Raw genomic sequence first — 25,433 nt, forward strand, 5'->3', positions numbered from 1 at the left:
CATCAGGATATGCACTATGTATTTGATTTATTAAAATGTAATCACCTTTCGTCACAAGGATAACAAAGCGATGTACACAAATGTTTAAAAACAGTAAAAACAGGTAGAAAGGAATGCCAATAAATGAGAGGAAAAAAATAGGTTAAGACAGAAGGCTAGTGAATTTGACAGGAACCACCTGAGTCTGGGGAAATGGAAAAGGCCAATTCAAATAAGTAAGTTTTTCGGAGAGTCTTAAATTTTGGGTAGGAAGGCTCAGGGCGAATGGGAGCAAGGAAGGAAGGAACAAGCCAGAAGAAAGCACAGGAGCGAGTAGAGTCAAGGTGAGCCTCTTAAAGAGATGGAATCCTAAGACGACTACTTGCTGAATGCAGCTCCTTTAGTAAAATATGTACAAGGATGCCAGGAAACACATATGGAAGTGCTGGTACATCCAGTGGGACTAAACATTTTAAAAAAGAAACAGGTTCACACAGAGTAGCATCACCTGGTCCTGTGTGTTTTTAAGTGCTGATTTTTACATCCTACACATTTAAATCTGGAAGTCCAGAAGAACCAATTAAGGAACAGAGCGAAAAAAAAATGTTTAGAAAAAAAATTATGAGGTGGTTTTAAACACCCCAGAGGTAAGCACAATTAATTGCTCCCTCACTCACGAAAATTGCAAGTGCGAACAAACAGATAGCTGATATACCCACTTCCGAACAAATGTAAATGCCAACGCATAATTTTAAGTTGCATGTGTACTGCCATTGCAAATACATCCACAACATGCTCCCTTAGAAACTGTGCACACTTCACATCTGTGTGTGTAAAATAGCTGTTTACATGCGGTGGTCATGTACACGTGTAAACACGAATAAAAGCCATGCAAGCATTCTAAAATAACCTCATACTGTCCACAGTGACTGATAGCAATACATACTAATGTGTGCTCTGTGTAAACAGCAGGTTAACAAGCCATAGTTTGGTTACTCTAAAAATCAGAAGAAGATTTGTTTATACAGCTTTAATGTAGACTGTCAGTAGCCATTTTGATCTTGGACAGTACAAAATTCTCTATAGCTTGCATATCTATTATTTGGCCACCACACAGAAATTATGCCAAGGCAGATAATGAACGCCCACTATCTCAAAAGCTCCTGCGCACCATGTCTAAATCATCCTTCTTAGTCAAGTAAAAGGGGTCATAACCTGCAGTGGATCCAGTTTTGGGTAACAGTCACCTCACTGACTTTGTAATCTACCCGTTAAAGGAAAGCACTAGAAAACACAAGAGTGCCAGGTTTAAATTCTCAGGAAGCTTGTGTGAAACCCAGGGCTTTTTTTGAGGGGGTACTGAGTACCGGCACCTTTTCCATTGTCTGCTAAAATTGACCCATGGTCCCCAAGTTTTAATGAAAGAGTGCAGTCTCTACTCACCAATTCTGCCTTGTCGTACATTCTGTGACTGGTTGCAGGGGGCCTGGCTATTGTGGGATGGGTCCCTCAGTGATCACCCCACCCCTGAAGAATGGCCTGGCATTTGAGTACCGGCACCTTTTTTGCTAGAAAAATGCACTGGTGAAACCTATGTTGAAGAGAAGGCTTCTCTCCAATTTGAGAACCCAGGTTTCTGTTCTATTTGACAGGTAATTCGTCCTTTCTCCCTTTCCCCCTCCTTATAAAACTTAATTGAATCCAGTGCCTGGGATTTGGGCACCATAAGCCTTCATTGGCAACTATGCAAGAATTTCTCCTGCATTTCCTCCTTTTCCACTGTTCCTAATTTGGTCACTCTCTTACCCCCCACAGCTCTGAGGAAAGGAATCTAACCAGGGACACTGTGCATGTGCTGGCCCCTTGTTCAGATAATTTAATAAAAATGTATATACATTTCTATTTCAGTCTTCAGATTGTGGCCAAGTCCTTTGATATTTGTGTACGGTGGTAAATTTGGCATCCACTCTAGATCCACAGGTTTTCTACTTCCTGGGCAACCTTAAATCCCATCAATAAATCACCCTGCATTCAGACTAACAATTCTTTAGAGCAAGCACTCATGTCCACTGGATTTATCACAAAAAGCACTACAGTCAATCTCAGTGCTGCATAATAAGCTCAGATAAATTAAACAATCCTAATAAATCTGATTTGGAAACTACTGAAAACTGACCGCTACTAAAGGTACAAGCTGTGCTTTGATCTTTTTCATTTTTCTACTGCAGTTCTGTTCTCATGAAAGCTATACGAGCAAAAGATTTAGCTTTCAACCTATGCTGCAGATACAGGTGCAGAACACATTACTATATCTTATTCACAGCTGCAAACAAACAAAAACAAAAAAAAAAAGCTGATCACATTTGCATTTTAAATGTTAATATTTAGAATCTATTCTGACATTAATCATTAAGTATATGCAAATTCCTGTATCAAAAGGGGGAACCTAAGCATCATGAAAGGTTCACACATTTCTTCTGTGTTTACAAATTAGCCAGTGTTAACAGACTTCAAATTTCTGGCACTATGTTCAAAATGGGATCAGGTTGCACTCTAACCTATGGGGTGTTATAAAGACCAGTATTCTGCTTCAGTGACCAGAGAACTAACTTTACAATGCACTGCAACAATGAACGCCTCTGCTGGGAATAGAGTTCAAGGAAATTAAAAAAAAACAAACCTTTTCTTTCTTCGAACAATAACTTCACAGTGGGTGACTGAACACAAGGACACTATAGAGACAAAACCTGAACTTGCAGCAGGATTAATCCCCTTCCTCTTTAGTGAAGCCATTTGCTCCCCTCCCTGAACTGCTCATCAGAAGTGAAATCAAGAAAGTCCCTGAAATTTGCTACAGAACATCCTCCTTGTTTTGGAATCTGTTGTGGTTTTCACCCAAAGCTTCCTCCTATACAAACCACATACTCAAAGCCTCAGTTTCACTGCTCTTATGAGAGTAATTACTGCTGCAGAACCCTTAAACTCCTCATTTATGAGGCCCTTCCCACTCTTCTCTTTCCAGACCATGAACTGACCCTGGCATCAGTTTAAGGAAGCCATGCTAGGTGAATCGGTATTCTGTTTAACAATAGGAAATAGAAAAGGCGATATGAAACCAGGAAAGTCCTAAATGTAATCTGTAGACAAGAAACTGTTTCCTCTACCCAAATGGATAAAAGCCCTCCATACCCCAAGGCTACATCTAGCCCAAGCTCACAAAACAAAACCCGATATAAACAGTCTCCATTGCTTACTTTTATCTTTACTTCCCCTTTTCAGCACAAGACAATATCCTACGCCGGCCCAGTTTTACTCCGTTAACAACATACCTTTAGCTGTGCTTCCCATAGAGTTTTGTTCTCAGACACAACAGGTTTAAATATATCCCTTGCATGTCCAGAAAATGAAACCTCCCACCTGGAAGAACCACTATGTTGTACAAATGGCCATTTATGGAAGGACTCTATGGTATCATGGCTTTGGTTCCCAACTCACCTGAATTCTCCCAGGGCCTCCATTACACGGCTGATGTAAACTTGGACTCTCTGACTAGAGTCTGCTATCTTTCTACATAAAATCATGGCCTGAAATTAAAGGAAAAAACACAATCAAAATAACCAAAAAGTAGCATTACCACCTATCAAGTAGTAGTGACACATAATTTGCAATCATTTAGAAAAATGTAACACCAATCAACCAGAGAACTAAAGCAAACCAATCCCCTTTTACTCAAGTTGGTTTGTACTTTCTTTGTAAAGTTAAAAAAAAAGGGGGGGGGGGGGGGAGCTGGCAAGGGTTCTTTAAATACAGAAAGAAAAGCAACAAGGACCATCAAGAATGGGACAATCAAGAGATCTTTATTAACAGATCCGATACAGGTCGTCTTTTGGTGTACATACACCTGCGTCAGGTGTCATAGACTCCTGAGAAATATTGTAAAAATAAAAGCTTATAAAGACAGTGCACTCAAGCCAACAACTGATGGCATTCATAGTGAAAAAGTAGTGTAGTGAGCAGTGGCGTACCAAGGGGTAGGAGGCGGTCCGCCCGGGTGCACGCCGCTGGGGGGGGTGTCGCGCGTCTGTCCGCTACGTTCATTCTGTGCTCCCTCTGCCCCGGAACAGGTTACTTCCTGTTCTGGGGCAGAGGGAGCATGGAAACGAACGAAGCGGACAGGCGCGCGGCACCCCCCCCCCCCCCAGCGGCGTGTGCCGGGGGGGGGGGGGGGTCGTGCTGCACCCGGGGGGGGGGGGCGGGGCGCATCAGCGATCTGCCCCGGGTGTCAGCCCCCCTAGGAACGCCACTGGTAGTGAGCTGTCTGCTTACCAGCGTTTCCTCGTTCATGCCAAAAGATACATGAAAGACAAAAAAAAAAAAGCACCAAGGGCCATCAAGCATCTTTTGGCATGAACAAGGAAACGCTGGTAAGCAGGCGGTTCATTACACTACTTTGTTTCACTTTGAATGCCATCAGTTGTTGGCTTGAGTGCACTGCGGCTTTATAAGCTTTTATTTTTACAATAATTCTCAGGTGTCCGTTTCTCCGACACCTGACGCAAGTGTATTTATGTCAAAACACGACCCATGTCGGGTCTATTACTAAAGGACTATTGATTGTCCCATACTTGACATTTCTTGGTGCTTTTTCTTTTTGTCTTTATGTGTTTACTTTGACCCTCGGGATTATTTGATTACCACTGGTGCTGTTTGGGACATTTTAAATATATGAAGGCCCCCTTACACTGTACATTCTGAATACTTCCATATAGTTTTTTTTTTCATTTGTTACAAAATCCTCTGGTATTTTGACTCGTGTGAAAATACTCATGATTTGTTTTGCATGTACTTTGGATCTGATAGATAAAGCCATTCATAATCTTGCTATATCCCAGCATTTTGCTAGTGCACGTTTGCAAACTCACTGTGATGGCAATGGTTTTACTTGACATTTTTCATGGAGGTGAACTTACAGAATCCACCATGCTATCCTAAGGGCATCTACAGGGAGTTGATGTTATATTTTGCTTTACGGGATCTTTTATGGATAATTACTTGTTTCTCGTAAACCGCTATATAGTTCACCTTGACCCAAAAACCTGTGGTCGAAGGGTAGCTCTATCTAAGAACCTGCACTGTACGTCAGTGCCTTATCCAGAAGGGAAATGTAAAACTTTCAACCAACATTTTAAATCATAATTTTTACTCTGGGTCATATTTAGTATTCAATATCGGAGATAAAAACAGTGGACTTTCCATCAGGAGAGAGAGAGACTGTAGCTCTCACTATAAAAACTTAAACCGCGGAGAGAATTAAACTTGGTACCTTTTCAATTGCACTCTTCAGCTTGTCCAGATGGGATTCCAGTAAAGGAAAGTGAGAGAAAAAGAAATCCTGGAAATTTCTCTGTGCTTCTTCCTTGTCAGACAAGGAGAAAATGATACTAATTGCAATTTTTTTCCTCCGCACCATTGCTGGGTTAGAATTGCAACTCTCATCAGCCATGCTAAACATCTCCTCGGTTGACCTGGGAAAGGAAAAGATGACTTTTTACAAGCAGAGATTTTAGAATGTCTGCAGTTGTTGTTGGTGGTGGTGGGGGGAGGCATCAGGGGCTTTACTTTGAGCAAGATTCTTTCGGGTAGGAAGTTCCTGCCTTTCACCTCTGGCCAAATTTATTTGGGGACAATTAGTGCAACTTAGCAATTATGCTCAGAACACTGAAAAACCCGAGAAATCCCTTAGCCATTCCCTGACAGCCTCACGTAGAAAGGCTGTCATCAAACCACTTAACTCACCACACTCAGGTATAAAGTCAACAATGGGGAACAGATTCTGCCTGCTTATTAATTACCTTGTATAGCAGCAACAGTGCAATCTCTTCATAAAGGCAGTTAATAAATCCCAATAAACAAATAAATATAAATAATTAGGTTCCTTTTAGAAATGTCTATGTGGCCTCCCCTGAGGAGACACCCGAGGCACTGAAAGAAAAAAATAAATAAAAGAGGGGAGAGACTAGAATCTCAAGCAGGACTGGAAATATTGGCCTTCACCCATATAGGAATGTAAACTAAAATCGATGTTTTACTCTTTCAAAAAATACAAAGACCAGGAGATACTCAATGAAATCACATGGAAACATATTTAAAACAAATAGGAGGAAATACTTTCTCAGTCAAAGAATAGTTCAGCTCTGGAACTCGTTGCTGGAGGATGTGGTAACATCAGTTAGCATATCAGGGTTTAAAAAAGGTTTGGACGAGTTCCTGGAGGAAAAGTCCATAGTACTACTACTACTAATCATTTCTATAGCGCTACTAGATGTACGCAGCGCTGTACACTTGAACATGAAGAGAGAGTCCCTGCTCGACAGAGCTTGCAATCTAATTAGGACAGCTATTGAGACAGACATAGGAGAAACCACTGCTTGCTCTGGGATTGGTAGCATGGAAAGTTGCTACTATCTGGACTGGCCACTGTTGGAAGCAGAACACTAGGCTAGATCATTGGTCTGACCCAGTATGGCTATTCTTATGTTCTTCCAAGCAGGATTATTTGAAAAGAATCACAATGATCCAGTTGCAGAGTGGAGGAGAAGCCTAATGGTTAGTGCAGTGGCCTGAAAACCAGGGGAACTGGGTTTGATTTCTGCTGTAGCTACTTGTGACCCTAGGTAAGTCACTTAACCTTCCACTACTCTAGGTACAACAAATTTAGATTGTGAAGTACCTGTATATAATATATAGATTACCATTTTGATTATACCACAGAAAGGAGGTATATCAAATTTCTTTCCCCTTGTGCAGAAGGATAAGGATCATGAGATCACTCATAGTTAATTTAAAAAGTCTGCAGATATCATGGCAGAGAAATGGTTAAATGGTGTGGGGGGGGGGGGGGTGGAAACAAGCTTTTCTGCATATTTCCTAGAGCGCTTGTCACAGTTTCAAGCTGAGTTTATAATATACTGAGAGGAAGATGCACTAAAGTCGTCGGTAATTCCCGTTCCCTACCGATTCCATAGCGAATCGGTAGGGAACGGGAATTCACTAAGGAAAGGGAATGCAAATGAGCTATTCGTTGTAGCTCCTTTGCATTCACCATTACCTTGGTAGCCAGTTGGAGAATCGGGACGTCCCATTCGGTTATGCTCCTCTTCTTGGGTCTCTTCAGCCAATCAAAGCGCATCTAGCTTGTTGTGTCAGCTACACGCACTCCGATTAGCTGAAGAGACCTGGAAGAGGAGCATAATGGAAAGGGACATCCCGAACTCTGGATCGACTCGCAGGTCCCCGATTCCCTTCTCCTCGCTGCTACAGAAGGTGAGCAGCGTTGGGGTGACCAAAAAAAAAAAAAAAAAACCGGCGAAAAGACGTCCCTCACAAGTGCAGGCAGAGTACATCCATAAAGGACGCCCCTCACATGCGCTCGCTGCTTTGTTTTTTTCTTTACCACCTTTTTTTTGGGGCCCTTTTCCTTTCTGATTCCCTCACAGGAGCCCTAACGAGAGGTGCAGACCTCACGTTAGGGTTTCCACGGTAAGGGAATCGGAACGGTAATAGCCTTTGGATAATTTGCATTCCGTTTTCGTTGCCTGCTACCGTGACAGGAAAAATGCCCTTGGTGCATGCCCCCGGTAAACTACTTGCGTTTTAAACTGCCTGGAACCAGTTTAAAACGCAAGTTGTGGGCTCGTTAGTAACATTCAGAGCCAGATGCACAAAACCTATCTCATGAGTTCTGCAGTGCTCATGCTGCCTGCCAAAAAGCAGGTATGTGCTTCTGTGACACTGGATCTGGCCTAGGACTAGTAAAAACAGAACAAAAAAAAAAATCCTTACACTCACAGAAATATTTGCAAAGACCCAATTGTTGCTCACCTATCCTGTCCCAAGGACAGGAAACACTCACCACCTGGGAATAATTCCGTTCTCAAGACTCGTGGTCTGACTGCGAAGCCATCGGCGTTGGAAGCTGCTAGCAGAGCTGCTGGTGTATGAGGAGCTGGGAGATGGAAGTGGTGTGATCAAGAGACTGCTGAGGGAGGCTGTGGAAATACAGCACAAAAAAGTGTGAAAACAGGGTTTTTTTTGTTACTAACCACAACATTTAGAACTCGCGGACACTTTTGAGAGTTATTCTGCTTCCTACGAGATGGACAACACAGGAAGTGAGCCTTTTTCAACTGAAGGAGTGCTCTGGAACGAGGGGGCATACGATGAAGTTAAGAGGGAATAGGCTTAGGAATAATCTAAGAAAGTATTATTGCACGGAAAGGGCGGTGGAGGCGTGGAATGGCCTCCCGGTGGAGGTTGCGGAGTCGAGGACTGTGTCAGAATTTTAAAAAGGCACGGAATAAGCTTTTGGGATCGCTTAGGAATAGGAAGAGTTAGGGGTTACAGAGAATGGGCAGACTGGATGGGCCATATGGCCTTTATCTGCCATCATGTTTCTAGGTTTCTAAGTGATCCCTCACTCTTTGGTGTCTGCAGACAGTAGTAACATTCATACTAGATTCTGGCACCCATTGCAGGGCTGAAGAGTGAGGAGCAGGGCACCCAGTCATAGCAGCCCTGACAAAATAGCCGACAAAACAGCCTTGTAACAAAATAACCCTTGACATTTCACACCTTAACAAAATAGCCCTGACAAAATGGCCCCTACACAAAATAGCCCCCTAAGAAAAAATAACATCTCAAAAAATAATAAACTACAACCGAAATCTTCACTGATAAAGACTCCTACCAGCATTCAATTGCATAAAGCATATATAAATACACAAAATTCTATAGCTACAAACTGGTATTCATGATCTGTTCTGCTATTTAAAGAAACAACTTTTCCATCAACATGCTAATTAAAAAAAAACAAACAATATTGTCATCATTTTCATAGCTTTACAAACCTTATCCTGTTTGGCAAGGTAAGATTATTAGGAAAAAAATGCAGTCCCATATTCTGGGCAGCCTGATCAGGCCCTTTTGTCAGGGGGCTAACTTGTCAAGGGTTATATATTGTGGGCAGGCCGTTTTGACAGTGGCTGTTATGTCAGGGACTATTATGTTGGGAGCTTTTTTGTCGGGGCCATTTCGACCAGGTACCAAGGGGCAGGGATCCTTTCTTATGGTTTGGAAAGCTGTGTGTGTGTTTGGGGGGGGGGGGGGGGGGCGGGACTGGAGACTGGAAAGCAAGGGTGGAAGAGTGCCCTAAAGTAAATGGGAGAAGTCTCTTTTTAGGTATGGCACTTGTCGCTTTCACATCTGGTACCCAAGACAATTGCTTAAACCTGAATTTGGGCCTGCCAACAGCAGTAAGGATGTTCACTCAATGCAGTAGCAACCTTGGGTAACAGAAAAAGCATGAAGAAGATAAATCTTGAAAGAGAATGTAGCCACCATGACCCTCTCCTAAGGGAGACAAAGTCAGCGGGCATCTTCTCAGTTGAATTCCCTGCCACTTTCAAGTTAAAAATAAATACAGGAAGTCTAGATATCCTTGAGATGAGAACACCCAGCTTCACAAATCAGTTAAAGAAAGAAAGAAAATGCAAAATACCTGATCGAGCAATGCCGCTGTCTCTGTCTTCATTTTGTCCTCTGCTGGGCATATCCACAGGAGTGCTGTGCGCTGTAGCAAGCAAGCAAGTCCAATTAAGAATTGAAGAAAGTGATTGTGTGAGCCTACTGTTAAATGTTTTGCAATATTAACGTGCTTTAGCGTAAAATGGGTAATTTTATAACAGGGCACCTGGTTTAAGAGGGTGAGGCAGTACATACATAGGTGTTATTTTATAAATACACATAGGTGCCTACGTGTGTCTATGAATGCTAGTGTAAGCGCTATAGAAATGCTAAGTAGTAGTAGTAAGCAGCAAAAATCATGCCTACCTTGAAAGGCATACATTTACAGCTGCTCTTGAGAAGGTCTAAGTGTCCCTACCTAAATTGCTCAAGTACATGGTGTATTTTATAAATCTCCATGCGTGCTTCTGAATGCCACCCGCACTCTGCCCCTGTTTATACTTACTGGCAAAGTACACAATGTCATATCAAAGTGAGGTCAAATAAGAACAAAAATAAACTTTATAAAATTAGCCCTTAAATATTTTATCTGTACCAACCCAAGTACTAAATTATAGTAGTGAATGTGCCAGACTTACATTTCTTACTCCATGAGCCTATTGATAAACGAGCCACATTCAAATATCAACTTTCCTTTCTTTTGTAAGTAGGGTTTTTGGGTTTGTTTGTTTTTTTTGGTATGACCTGGAAGTTTACTCCTGCTCCTCTGGACTTCCAGATCAGCTGGATAAAGGGCTGGGATCTGGCATTGCGACCCTTCACTCACAGCTACCCATGGGTTTTGGGTTTCTCCTATTTTATATCCTGCCCAACTTACTGCAGTCCAGCCGTAGTGACAGGATTCGGTCTCGGGACACACATCATGGTTCCTTCAAGAGCCCTGAAATCATAGGCCCTAAATCCAGTCACTAGGTTTTGTCACTGTACAATGACAACCCCCTCCCTAGCCCTGACTGATTCACCCACCGAAAATAAAACTTAAGCTGGAAATTGAGCTCTGCTCCCGCCATGCAAGCTTTATTCTGGTTTGAGTGCACAAAAGCCACACCAAGAGCCTTGGCAAGTAATGTTTGCTATCCAGCCTCAAGGCAGGTAACACTGATTTAAGCTAGTGAGTCCCAAATTAATTTTCAACCCATACAAGAGGTTATAACTACATCATGAAGAGCCCTCTATAAAAGGACTTCAAAAATCCAGACTGGAATGAGGTGGCCTCCAGTACATTAATGAGTAGAATATGAAGCTCTAACTTTATGCACTACTCTCATGCTACATACTTTGCCTCATAGTTGGATGACTGCAATAGTGCAAGATCTCTTTGCAGGTACTGAGATTTACATCAGCTAAGTGGGGTTTTTTTTTCTGATCAACTACCTATTTATATTTGTAACAACGTAACTTGTATTATGCATCACCCATCATGGTTGCATGCCTCAGACCTAATTAAGGGGCTCCTTTTACTAAGCTGTGTTAAGCATTAGTGTACACATCCACAGATAGAAGGGCTTACTGCAGGATGCACAAAGGCATCTCACAGTAAAAAAAAAAAAAACCAACCAAAACCTCCAAAACAATGCATGTGCAAAAACCACACACTAAAAAAGGTTTTCGTTATTTGTTTTGAAAGGGGGCATGACAGCACGAATTAATTAGTGTAGCCACAGTGCTGCATGCTGATTAGCATGGATTTGGCACATGAGTCCTTACCATCTACAAAACAGGTGGTAGTAAAGGCTCACATGCTAATTTTTGTTAATGGCTGTGAACTAATGGCAACACTAGTGCATGAAACTTATATAATTCAAAACAGATAAAAAGTAATTCATAAATTCTTGTTGTTAAGAAGGAAAAAGCCTCATAAGGTCTAAAATATAAATCAACATATGCATCCAGCTTCTCCTGCATAGGCACGCAACTGTGGAATGCACTACCAAAAGCCACAAAAACAATACACGACATAACTAAATTACGAAAAAATACTAATAACCAACCTGTTCAAAAAGGCATACCACAATGATCCATCCCAAATACCAGACAACAAAACCCATACCAGAACTGGATAAAACCAAACTCTATATACCCGACTGCTTAAATTACTCTGTCACTAATGAACTTTAACGCAATTACCACTTTATCTCTGACTACGAAAATGAATTCTCTATTCTTGATTGCTTAATCTACTCTGTCACTTATTAATGCAATACCACTTTGTATTTCTCATTCCGGAATTGGCGATCGCCATTATGGAACAATGTAAGCCACATTGAGCCTGCAAATAGGTGGGAAAATGTGGGATACAAATGCAACAAATAAAATAAATATGTCGCTCAGCTCATTATCACAAAAAACAAAAGAAACCAGTCTTCGCAGAAAACAAGTCCAAGTCATCTTCGCTTTTTTTTTTTTGTTGCTCAGCTCATTATGGCACTCCCGACAATATTCTGGATGGCACTTTAGTGATCTATTTAATCATTGGCTAAAAACCTCTTGTGATATCATTTGTGCTAATTCACACTTTTTTATACTGGAAATTATAGGCAATGACTTATGTAATCAAACACCCAAATTTTCAGAACTCAATGAAAACCTCAAAAGAACAATTGCTATTTATAACACTAAAATACTGGGCAGAGTGACAATTATCTTGGCAGAAAATCCCGACAGGCAGCCGTTTCTTCAGGGGGATTACTCTGTCCGAGTCATCTGGAAAAGACATACATCTTGTCAATGCCACATCATCTTTTCCAGATGACCCGGACAGAATAATCCCCTGAAGAAGCTAACACTGAAACGGCTGCCTGTTGGGATTTTCTGTCAAGGTAAGTCTCATTCTGATTGCCCAATATTTTTCTGTTATAAATAGCAATCATTTGTTTGAGGTTTTCATTGAGTTTTGAAAATTTGGGTGATCAATTATAAAAAAAAAAGAGCTATACACAAATCGCTGCCTATAATTTCCAGTATAAAAGTGTGAATTAACACAGATATCACAGGAAGTTATTGGCCAATGATTAAATAGATCGTTCAAAGAGCCACCCAGAATATTGTCAGGGTGCCACAACGAGCCAAGTGACAGCAGACGTTTTCCTCCTCAATAACGAAAGAGTTTATGAATTCCTTTTTGTTTATTCCGGGTTATATGTGTTTTTTTGCACAATTTAGACGTTTATAGCCCTTTATTTGCTGAATGTTAGCAAATGATCATTAATTCAGAAAAAGGATAATTGGCCATTTTTTGACTGCAGGAAAAGTGGTCTTAGCACATGGGAAAAACCTGCATAAGGGTGCACGCAGTAAAGGTCACTTTCTAACACAACTTAGTAAAAGGACCCTTAAAGTCAACGATTTAGTGTCCCACGTGTGCAGAGTCATTATATAGTAAACAGTGCAGGATTTCAATCTTAGCGCATGCAGATCTGTGATGATTATAAAATGTCATTTGTGAATTTTGTTTTTTAATTTCAACCTAGAGGACAAATTATTTTGGACGATTACCCTCCCAGTGTGCCCAATCATCACACCTGAGTGTGCCAACAAATTTGTCAACTGTTGGAACACTCTAATCTTTGCACTGTGTTAAGATAAAACATACGAAACTCTTAGCTGTTTCCATCTACCATTATTGCCACATTCTGAATGAACACAAACTATTATGAAATATTGTTATCGAAAGGAACACACAGATAAGAGAAATCACCCAACAGGGACAGAAAACTGCACACCAATTAACCAAACAGTAAGTCACAGCTACTCTTTGAAATAGAGAGAGCTCTCTTAGGATCCAGTAAAGGGCACAACGTAAGCAAAATAAAAATACCACAGTGTTCCTCTCACTGGAAGTTTTATTGAAGGAGAAGTTCAGGATCCAACAATGAATGCACTTAAAATCCAGACAGCAACAGGCACTAGGGAGGGGATGCAAGCAGGACAACTGTCCTTGGACCCAAGCCTACTGAAAGCCAAAGTGGTTTGAGGCCACATTCCGAATTTCAGTACTAGGCCTCAGCATATCCGACACCAGCTCTGCTTCCAGAATATCCACAGTTCTTATTTATGGGACACCTGTACAATTTGGACTGTGAGCCAGGTTAATATTCTATATTTATTTTGTTCTAAAAGTTACTGTAGACCTGTTGGTGGCTCACAAGGTCCAGTGCTTGGAATCACAGCAACACCATTATTTTTGTCATTTATAACAAGAGAGTATATTGACATTCTGTGTCAAAATGCTGGCTATTACTGGCTGAAGTATTGCAAACGCAAATTACCATATGGTTCCAGACAGCCAATAATCTTTAACATAACTGTGGTGGCCAAGGCGAAGGGTCAAAAAGGTATTGTTCTCACAGAGCATTCCACAAACCACCGAACCAGTTTTAGGCTGGATCCTGAAGGAGATGAGCAACCAACTAAGTACTGCAAGGAGAGGGGGAAGTGTGATCCCATTTGAGGGGGTCAGACCACCATTTTCAACAGTGAAGAGTACAGAATAAAATGCTGCAGGACATAAGGTGAGAGGGGACAATGTCATCAGTAACGATTTCCATGAGGAACAGTCAAGATCATTCCAAGTGGGGTGGCTGGAGGCAGTTTTGCATATATTTGTAAAAGAAGAGAAACTAGAGATGGTTCAGCTGCACAGAACAAAGATTATGACCACTGAAATTCAAAATTTGATGGTGCATAAAGACTAAGTCCTTCTAGTCTGTCCACTACTCCTTCTGGTTTCAAAACCATGAAGACTACAGGATCTCTAGTCCTACCTTCACATTTAAGGATCCCATGGGCTTATCCTATTCCATACATTTTACTACCTTTCTGTAAGAAATATTCCCTCGTTACCCCTAATTCTAGCTCGTTTGGAATCTCCAATCATGACCTTTTGTTCTGAAACCTCCTTTTCATTGGGCAATGGCGTATTATATATAACTGATGTATTTGAACATCTGTGTCATATCATCTTGCCCCCAACACAGGAAATACACATTTATATCCTCAATACTTATTTCATAGGTCTTCTGATATAGACTCGATTTAGTAGCCCTCTTCTAAAGTGGCCTTAAAATACTTTTATTCCAGACAGAGAACTACTGTTAGCTACAGCTACCACCACCCTAAGCTGTGAACAATAAGAGTAATGCAAATACATACCTGATTAATGTGTGTTAGGTATGTACATTCATTAGTATTCAATTAGTATACTTTAAATCAAATTAATACATGTTAAAACTATAGAACTAAGTTCTAATGCATGTTTGTTTTGTAGTAAAACAAATATCTGAAACAAACTGAAAAAAAAAACCCCCAAAACAACCAGGTCTGAACTGAAAACAAACTCCATGCTCAACCCTAATGCATAAGGCATGTGATTGATATAAGAAACAGAGTAGGATCCTGAAATTCTCCTTTCAATAGATATTCATCTTGATAACATTAGAAACTGGGATGGAGTGGAGGAATAGCCTTATGGTTAGTGCAGTTGGCTGAGAATCAGAGGAACCGGGTTTGATTCCCACTGTGGCTCCTTGTGACCCTGGGAAAGTCACTTAACCCTCTGTTGCCCCAGGTACCAAAAAAAAAACCAACTCACAAAACTTTTGATTGTGAGCCTACTAGGGACAGAGAAAGCACCTTTAACTAATATATAAAACCCACTTTGGCTGTACCACAGAAAGGTGGTTATATCGACTGCATGATCTCCACCCCCCCAACCATAAAAAAAAGTCTTTAAACTGCTTTAAGTTTTCAGTGCCACGCGAGTTACCAGGTCCTTGGGCCTCTCTCTTTCTTTAGCATAACTGTGGAGCTTACATGGAGAAAAAGTCATTTAGCGAAGCTCATTAATTTTGTGTGGATCACACAGCACTCCCGCATGCCACACAAACCTGTAAAGAAAGAGGCACTCCGGATGAGGCGGAGTGGGCTTGAGTCGGACACACCAGGCAGCAGTTTGCTGCTGCAGACCTGTAAAAAGCCTACAAAAAAAAGGCAAGGAAGAGAGAATATAGGAAACCAGACAAAAGAAAAGGTATATGACCTTTAAAACTAAAAAGTGTTGCAAACATCAAGATAGAAGCACACACACAAAGCGGCCTAGTCTTGGGGATTTTTGGTTTTGATTTACCTAGGTTATTTCCACTGCGATAGGTGGACAAAGCACTGTGATTTGAGCCTAGCTTTCCCAGGCTGGAATCTTGGTTAATGCACTCAAAGCTATCTTGCAAGCTAAAATTTGAAGAAAATAGAAAATTAGGTTGGAACAAAAATGCTGTTGTTCACCATCAGACAGACTTTTGGACCATCAACATAGCTGGCAAAACCCCCCAACTTTGAGAAATCTACAATGGTTTTGATATTGCAGAAAGGATTCTTAAAAATGCCCTAAAATTCCTCAGGAGGTTGGTTAAGACTAAGTTTACAAGCCTGTCATTCTCCACGCCAAAGCAGGATATAGTCAAATCAGATTTCTTTATTGGATCAATACCTTGTTTATAAGAACTTTTCATAGAAGCATGATACCACCACAATCAAGTATCTTTTCTGTGACCCAACCTTACGTTAAAAAATATTTTTCTATAAGTTAATTTGTTAAATTTTATAATTCCACAAAGAGGTGTGTAAGAGAAAACCCCCCAATTTATTTCTTTACTGTGCTGAGATCACTGTAATTACGGAGGGAAACTTTCTAAGCCATCTACACAGGCAAATGTATACACAAAAATCTGCCATCTGAAAACCACAATGAGTCTAGAACTGCATGTTGCAGAACTTCACGTGTATCTCTCTAGGCCAGAGGTTCTCAACCCAGTCCTCAGGACACACCAAGCCAATATCCACAATGAATACGCACGAAAGAGATTTGCATACAATGGAGCCACTGCATACAAATCTCTCTCGTGCATATTCATTGTGGATATCCTGAAAACCCGTCGGACCCACAGGTTTACCTCTACGTGTCCCGCCCTGACATCACTTCCTGTTTTCTCAATGGAAAAGGGAAGCCTGAAGGGCCGACGCAGGCAGTGAATACGAATTGCTCCTGTGGTCGGTAACATCTCAGAGTGGGACAGGGTTCAGAGAGAGAGAGGCTGATGCCATGAAGACGACTCTCCAGCAGCCCAGGTATTTTTCTCACATTGCAAAGCTGCCAAAGCCACTCACAGATCTTCTGTCACAACTTCCCACACCCACCCTCTCCCTCAATTCCCCACAAAATCTCCTCCTGTTTTCTTCATGCTCACTACCCCTTCACCTTCCTCCTTCTTTCCCACTCTCTTTAAAGCCCCTATCCCTCAAATGAGCAGGCATGGGGCTCAGCTTTGTTAATGTATCCCGAGGACTGGGTTGAGAACCTCTGGCCTAGAGAGGTACACGTGAAGTTCTGCAACATACATACCTTTTGGTGTATTGAGTGACAGCATTCCCAGGTGAATGGTTTGACTAAGGGGAATGGAAGAAAATGCATACAGATTGCCTTTTCAAACTATGCACTTAGCTTTCCATGAAAATAATTATCCACAGAAAAAAACAGTATCTGTGTGAATCCATATGGACAAGTACACACTATCACCGTGAAAACGGAGGCACAGCTAAGAAGTACTCAAAATGCATAGTTTGAAAACTCCCTCGGAGAGTACACTGCCATCAAGGTGGTCTGTCTTGGGACAATAGTACCACCACTGTTTTCTCTTACATGCCCTTGAAAACAGTAGCCTCAATTATTTCAACTCACAATTGAATGGTACTTGTCAAATCACTCTTCACAGCACAGAACACTGCTATTTGCCTTCTACACCATGCCAAATATTATGATTACATTGCTCTTTCCCCAGTATCAATGGTATCCAGTTGGCTACAGAATTAAATTTAAATATCATGTCACTGCCTACAAGGCTATGAGAGTTGGTCTCCCAGCATCTCTCCAACTCATTGATGCTTGTTTACATTCATTATGTTTGGTCTAACAATGTCAAACTGTTGGTGATTCCCCCTCTATCACAAGCTCACTGGGTGACTACTAGGGAAACCGCTTTATTTATGGGGTACAAATGCAACAAATAATAATAATACTCGCTCCCCTTTTATGGAATTCCCTTTCCATGCATATCTGACTAGAACCCACCCTGCCTAGCTTTAAAACTGCCCTAAAGACCTATTTCTTTAACCAAATGTTCAGGGAAGACTGGCCCTGATTCCAGTGTATATGATGATAAATCACTACCTCTTTTTCTGCTTTTAGTTCTCTATCCACTGTTATTATAGCTTTAGTTGTTGTAAACTGCTTTGACATGTATGTGAATTGCAATATATCAAATTTGTGAATAAACTAAACAGCTCCAGTGACCGTTTTTCCTCCTTTTTTTTTTCCCAATTAATCTTACTGAGAATGACATTTACTGTAATTTTCATGCAATTTATGCTACAAGGATATCTGCGGTATACAAAAGATTATGCCAACTGCTGTAACCTAGGAAACCTGGATAGAAAGTCCACAGATGAGAAATAATTTCAAAGGAAAATTCTTACGTGTTTGTGCTCCCAGAGAAGCTTCCTACTCTAGCTGAAAACACTTTACTTAACATCAATTGCGGAGGAGAACTGTCAAGACAAAAAAAAAAAAAATCAAATCAAATCTCTTAGCATTATCACTGCAGATCTAACACGAGACTGCACATGATTAAAAATGATTTAAAAAAAAGAAACTCACCGTATGTAATGGATTTTTAGCGTGGAACCTTTATAGCTCATAGCCACAGAGCCAAACATCATTTCTCCCAGCATGTTGCAGTCTGAGGCTGGCCTGGTGTACTACAAGGATAAAAGGCAGGGACATATCATACACAACTCAAAAGCACAGATTTCTTCCCAGAAAGGTATAAGATGACTTTCCGAAGTAGCACTAGCTATCCTCGTTGGAAGCATTCTGCACTCTATCCACGTGAACACTGAGAACTATTTTTGGCTCAATTTAACTCACAACTTTCACTAGCTGCTCATGGTGAGTTACATTCAGGTACAGTAGATATTTGACTACAACGTACATACAAAGGGGGTACCAGAGGAAATGGGAGATGAAGTGACTGGCCTAAGGTCACGAGTGTCAATGGGGGGTCGTGGCATTTGAATCCTGGTTTCCTAGGTTCTCCACTCACAGCTCTGACCGTTAGGAATTCTTTTTTGGAATGTAGGCGAGTGCTCAACTGAACCTTATGTTTCGACTTGGTCTTGCTTGGGTTAAAGATATTTAATACAACACCTCCCACCACCACAACTTGTTTACAAAAAGCCAAACAGCAGTTCTGTAGCCCCTGAGCTGCATGAAGACGTCTAAAAAAAAAAAAAAAAAAAAAAAAGACAAAGGGGCCCTTTGACCAAACCGCAGTAAAAAAGTGGCCTTAGTGCATGCTTATGTAGGTCATTCCTGCACGCTAAGGCCATTTTTACTGTATGGATAAAATGGCTGAGTTTTCTCATTTTTGAATTAATGGCCACGTACTAATTTCCCCATTAACGTGGGAGCCCCTACTGCCACGTATTTTGTAGGCAATAAAGGCTCACACTCTAACCACATGCTAATTGGTTAGTGGACAGCGATGTATCTGTGCTAACCGATTACAGCAGTACACGCCTACTCTCCACGCCGTCCTAAAAAATAAATAGTATCTATTTTTTAATGGTTGGGAAGTGCACACATATGTCAAAATTACCACGGGATGCCTGAGCGCACCCCATGGCAAGGCATTTTAAGCTGCGGTAAGCATGCGTTAGTGCTTACCACAGCTTAGCAGAAGGACCCCAAAGGGAGGACAGCTATTAATGTGGTGTGGTAGTGTATCAGTTACAGCTCTGACAAAATGTTTTCAGTTAATGCAGTCTTCTCCCTCTTCGGCCTGTCCCATTTAAAAACCGAAAGAAAAAAATAACATCTCCCTTAAAATTTGGCAGACAACGTAACCATCCCTGTGAGCCTGCCAAATCTCAGAAATACTGGAACAGCAGCTGGAGATGGGCAAGCACAAAACATCAGTTTGCTCACTTTGTACACTATTTTATTGTACTGGTCCTATTTTAATTATCATCTAATTTACACAAAATAAAGCTGCTATGCTGAAGAAGCAACACCACTAGTTATCTATATATGTGGCAAGAATATGTTTTTTTATTTTTAAAATAATTAAAGTGGACTCTGCTATCCTCTGTGACTTTAAAAAATACATCTTACAGTGTTTCCAACTGGGAAAGGACCCTGCAGCCAATTCTTCTATTTGGCACACTAGGTAGTTGACGATATCTAGAAAAATAGGAAAATCTGTTTGCAAAAGTATATTTCTGTCAAGCTGTAGCAATCTTAGCTTGAACGCCCAGAATGCCACAATCTTAGAGGCAGTAGCAGCAGGATCACATCAGCACTGATTGGTCCATCTACAGGAGAGAGCAGCCCGAGACAAAAGTAGTGGCGGATTTCGTGAACCGATAATGGGGTACCCCTGATAGTAAATGAGGGCAGATAAAGACCTGAACGGTCCATCCAGTCTGACCAACAATATAACAACTCATTTTACATGGTATGTGATACTTTATATGTATACCCGAGTTTAATTTGTCCCTGTTTTTCGCGGGGCACAGACCGTAAAAGTCTGCACAGCACTGTTCCTGTACTAAAAGTTCTGAAGCTAACGTCGAAGTCCCTTAAAATTTATACTCCAGCCCATCCATATCTATTCAGCCACGATCAGCGTGCAGACCGTAGAAGTCCGCCCTGCACCGGTTTTACTCTCTAATTACCAGAACTGCCACCCAGTCTCCGAAAAGGACCCTCCAAGGTGACTGCTAACAAATGTGTGGGGAATCAAGAGAATGCAAAGTGCAGAGATTTTATTAAGCCAAATGACACTATCTTTTCAAGTATTACTGCATGAGGCAAAACCTAGTATTTACAAAGCCAGCTCAAACTAATTTTTAACACTTTTGTCAGATATTAAGTTTTGCGTTGGGTGGTCAGACCTATGTCTTGCTTTCATAAAATTCTGCAATCACAACTATAGGTAAAAACATGCACATGAAAAGTGTGCATCTACTTATTTGTGATGTAAGTGTAGGTGTTCCCAAGAGCATAACCTGGCCAGAGTGGAGATAGAGATGTAATTTATGCGAGTATTTTGTAAAATACGGTTATACCTGTAGAATACTCACATCCTTTACACCAACCTCGAAGAAGTGTAAATGGGATTATCAACATTTGCACATTTTTGAAGCTGTATCCGGAAGCCATTTTAAAATTGCACATAGATGCCTTTTTACACTTCTCACACAAGCATCCTGTTACAAAATCAGATCCTCTGGCAGCGTTTCCCAAACTGTGCGCCGCAGCACACTCTCAGGGGTGCTGCGCAAGAAGATGGGAGATAAGGGCATGTGTCGTGTGCACACTGCCACCATGCAGCTGGTCTGAAATTTGGGAGAAGGCACAAGTCTGCGAATCCTTGCCTACCACCACCGCCCAACACACAGTTCACCCAAAGCTGCAGCTGAGAAACAATGCAGCAGTGATTCATAATCATTGCCTGCGCCGGACCCGCAGGTTTCCCTCTACCGTGTCCCGCCCTGACATCACTTCCTGTTTTCTCAATGGAAAAGGGAAGCCTGCAGGGCCGACGCAGGCAGTGAATACGAATTGCTCCTGTGGTCGGTAACATCTCAGAGTGGGACAGGGTTCAGAGAGAGAGAGGCTGATGCCATGAAGACGACTCTCCAGCAGCCCAGGTATTTTTCTCACATTGCAAAGCTGCCAAAGCCACTCACAGATCTTCTGTCACAACTTCCCACACCCACCCTCTCCCTCAATTCCCCACAAAATCTCCTCCTGTTTTCTTCATGCTCACTACCCCTTCACCTTCCTCCTTCTTTCCCACTCTCTTTAAAGCCCCTATCCCTCAAATGAGCAGGCATGGGGCTCAGCTTTGTTATTGGCCCCTTGCCTACTACATTTATGAACATTATCACATTGTACTCTTTTCTAATAATATCAAAATTTTGAAGGTATTATACATATTGCTTGCCTCTGATGTAGTAGCAATAAGCCACCAGAAGCAGGGGGGGTAGGGGGGCAACTGTTAGATATTTCTTTTGACTTAGGGGTGCTGTGAAAAAATGATTAACACAATAAGGGTGCCTTGAAACGAGAAAGTTTGGGAACCACTGCCCTATGGACTAGATTCTATACATGTTGCTGAAAAATCAGCGCTGAAAAATGTAAGCGCTGACCGCTATTCGAATAGTGGCTATGCGCATAAACGGTGCAAATTATCTGCTCCAGTGCTACAGAGATTTAAAAAAAAAAAAAAAAAGCAATTATGAAGTTGACATTGCTGCAAATGACCACAACTGCTTTTGAACATTGGTCTCACTATTATCAGTTACTAGCAATGATTAAGTCTTGCGCAGGCCTTCTATCTGGAAAGATGATTTTAGGATCATCGTAATATTGGCCTTACATAATGGCCATAGGGAAAATGCTCCTTGAGGTTAACATCTTACAGTATGTATAAAGTGCAGTAAGAGCCTTAAGAGTAACATAGTAACATAGTAGATGACGGCAGAAAAAGACCTGCACGGTCCATCCAGTCTGCCCAAGAAGATAAATTCATATGTGCTACTTTTTTATTTGTACTGTCCTCTTCAATGCACAGACCGTATAAGTCTGGCCAGCCCTATCCCCGCCTCCCAACCACTATCCCCGCCTCCCAACCACCAGCCCCGGCACAGACCGTATAAGTCTGCCCAGCACTAGTCCCGCCTCCCAACCACCAGCCCCGGCACAGACCGTATAAGTCTGCCCAGCACTAGTCCCGCCTCCCAACCACCAGCCCCGGCACAGACCGTATAAGTCTGCCCAGCACTAGTCCCGCCTCCCAACCACCAGCCCCAGCACAGACCGTATATGTCTGCCCAGCACTAGCCCCGCCTCCCAACCACCAGCTCTGCCACCCATTCTAGGCTAAGCTCCTGAGGATCCCTTCCTTCTGCACAGGATTCCTTTATGTTTATCCCACGCATGTTTGAATTCCGTTACCGTTTTCATCTCCACCACCTCCCGCGGGAGGGCATTCCAAGCATCCACCACCCTCTCCGTGGAAAAAGAGGAAAAAGAGAATGAGAGAAGACATTAAAAAAAAAAAAAATAATCAAGCTACGAATCTGCTATTCATTTTCAAGGAATACAATGTTCACCTTACCTGGTACCTGGGAGGTGGTTCCTTGGCCTGATGGGTACAGCCAGATGATGAAGCATTATGGGAAGAGATGGTGCAGGTTCCACTACTGCTAGTCTGGCAGCATTTCGCCGATGTCTTCACTTGAGCATCCTCCAATAATTTCTATGTTAAAAGCAGGTTGACAAATTAGGCAACATACAGATGTCTTAGTTGCTAGTTGAGCTCAGATCAGGCACCTTCATCACAAACATATTTTTCAGGCTCAAAATTAAACAAAAACAATCTCAACATCTGCAAGCACTAAAGGATAAATCTATATGATAAGTGAACCTAGCACATTTATTATCAAAGGGTGGGTATGCAAGGAGTTCTATCAAGTTGTGAAAAGAAATCATCTGCTGGTTGATATAAAGGCAAAAGAAGGGTGCAGATGAATAAAGTACTGGATTTCAGTAAAATAGGGGAATACCTGAAGGAGCTGATTACATGGGTAGGCATAGGAGAGGTGGACGCAGGGCAAGGAAAGTAAACAAAAACAAGAGAAACAGGAGGCCTATATGGCTCTCCAAGTGGCCGAAAAAATAAGTGCAAAAGAGACTGCATTCAAGAAATAGAAAAACACAAAAAGAGGATCAAGGAAAAAATTACTGGATTATACTCAAAGAAGCAAAGAGGGAGATATGGCTAGCAAAAGCACAGGCGGAAGAAAAATAAATCGTTAAAAACATCAAGAGAGGTGACAAGACCTTTTTCAGATATACTGGGGAAAGGCGAAAAGCTAGGAATGGAATTGTAAGACTGAAAGATACTGAGAACAGATATGTGGAGACAGATGAGGATAAAGCGAATGTGCTAAACAAATTCTTCTCTTCAATGTTCATGGAAGAAAATCCTGGAAAAGGACCACTGTCGGCTGCCGAGAATACATCTGGGAATGGAGTGGATATGGTACCATTCATGGAAGAAAGCATTTATAAACAACTTGAAAATCTGAAATTGGGCAAAGCTATGGGGCCAAATGGGATACATCCCAGGATACTGAGGAAGCTCAGAGAAATCCTGGAGGGACATCTTAAGGATTTATTTAATATACATTTAGAGACGGGAGAGATTCTGGGGAATTGGAGATGATGGATGTGGTCCCTCTTCACAAAAGTGGGACAGAGAAGAAATGGGAAACTACAGGCTGATGAGCCTCATGTCGGTGGTAGGAAAAATAATGGAGTTGCTGTTGATTGAAAAGATAGTTAACTTTCTAGAATCCAACAGGTTGCAGGATCCGAGGCAACATGGCTTTACCAAAGGAAAATCTTGTCAAACGAATCTTATTGATTTCCTTGACTGGGTAACTAAAGGACTGGACGAAGGACATGCGCTAGATGTAAACTACTTGGATTTCAGCAAAGCTTTTGATACAGTTCCTCAAAGAAGACTCATGAATAAGCTGAAAGGGCTGAACTTAGGATCCAAAGTGGAGAACTAGATTGGAAACTGGTTGACCAAAGACGACAGAGAGTGGCGGTAAATGGAATTTGAGGAAAGGAAGGTGAGTAGTGGAGTGCATCAGCGGTCAGTACAGGAGCTGATTCTATTTAATATATTTGTGAGAAACATTGAGGAAGAGTTAGAAGGAAAAAAAAAAGTTTGTGTCTTTGCGGATGACAAAAACAGCCAATAAAGTGGATACCCCAGAAGGAGTAGAAACCATGAGAAGTGATCTCAAAAATTTAGAAGAACAGTCAGAGGTCTGGCAGTTAAAATTTAATGCAAACAAGTGCAGAATGATACATTTGATAGTGCAGAAATGCAAAAGAGATGTACGAGATAGGAAGAGAGAGATTGATAAGCACAGCTCAGAAGAGAAACCTTGGTGTCTGAGGATCTCAAGGTGACAAAACAATGTGAGAAGGTGGTGGCCACAGCCAGAAGGATGTTAGGCTACATAGAAAGGGGTATAACCAGCAGAAGAAAGGAGGTATTGATACCCCTATACATGTCATTGGTGAGGTCCCACTTGGAGTACTGTGTTCAGTTTTGGAGGGCTGTATCTTGCTAAGGACATAAAAAGACTTGAAGTGGTTCAGAGAAAAATGATAAAAATGTTATGAGGTTTACATTACAAAATGTATGTGGAAAGACTTGATGACCTGAAGATGTATACACTGGAGGAAAGGAGCGACAGAGGCGATATGATACAGATGTTCAAATATTTGAAAGGTATTAATTTACAAACAAATCTTTTCCAGAAATGGGAAGGTGGTAGAACTAGAGGACATGAATTTAGATTTCAGGGGGGGGCCAACTCAAGAATAACGTCAGGAAGTACTTTTTCATGGAGAGGGTGATAGATGCCTGGAATGCCCTCCCGGGGAAAGTGGTGGAGATGAAACAGTGACGGAATTAAAAAATGTGTGGGATAAACACAAAGGAATCCTGTATGGAAGGCATGGAACCAAACAAGCTTAGCAGTGATTAGATGGCACCACCAGTAATTGAGAAGCAAAGATAGTACCAGGCAGACGTCTATGGTCTGTGCCCTGATTATGGCTGGAGTAGGGCTTTGATGACAGCTTCAGTAGTTAGAGAAGAAGGCCAGTTCTGGGCAGCCTTCTATAGTCTGTGCCCTGAAAATGGCAAGGACAAATCAAGATCAAGTAT

The 25,433-nt window shown here is 41.6% G+C and overlaps 1 protein-coding gene across 3 annotated transcripts in view; it reads right to left on the reverse strand.

Moving 5' to 3' along the window:
• The window catches only part of FNIP2 (folliculin interacting protein 2), a 156,418-nt gene that overhangs the window by 44,732 nt on the left and 86,253 nt on the right, over positions 1 to 25,433 (reverse strand). For 2 of the 3 annotated variants that reach the window (XM_030191601.1, XM_030191600.1), the window contains exons 3-11: positions 22,797 to 22,937; positions 18,269 to 18,369; positions 18,088 to 18,159; positions 15,686 to 15,786; positions 15,447 to 15,536; positions 9,536 to 9,607; positions 7,892 to 8,027; positions 5,303 to 5,504; positions 3,475 to 3,563 (exon numbers count right to left, since the gene is read on the reverse strand). In XM_030191601.1, coding sequence (XP_030047461.1) covers positions 3,475 to 3,563; positions 5,303 to 5,504; positions 7,892 to 8,027; positions 9,536 to 9,607; positions 15,447 to 15,536; positions 15,686 to 15,786; positions 18,088 to 18,159; positions 18,269 to 18,369; positions 22,797 to 22,937 — 1,004 coding nt within the window. The remainder of the gene's footprint in view (positions 1 to 3,474; positions 3,564 to 5,302; positions 5,505 to 7,891; positions 8,028 to 9,535; positions 9,608 to 15,446; positions 15,537 to 15,685; positions 15,787 to 18,087; positions 18,160 to 18,268; positions 18,370 to 22,796; positions 22,938 to 25,433) is intronic. The other variant, XM_030191602.1, reaches the window with a different exon arrangement.

This window comes from Microcaecilia unicolor, chromosome 2 (assembly GCF_901765095.1).
Source record: "Microcaecilia unicolor chromosome 2, aMicUni1.1, whole genome shotgun sequence".
In the NCBI taxonomy this organism is placed as follows: domain Eukaryota; kingdom Metazoa; phylum Chordata; class Amphibia; order Gymnophiona; family Siphonopidae; genus Microcaecilia; species Microcaecilia unicolor.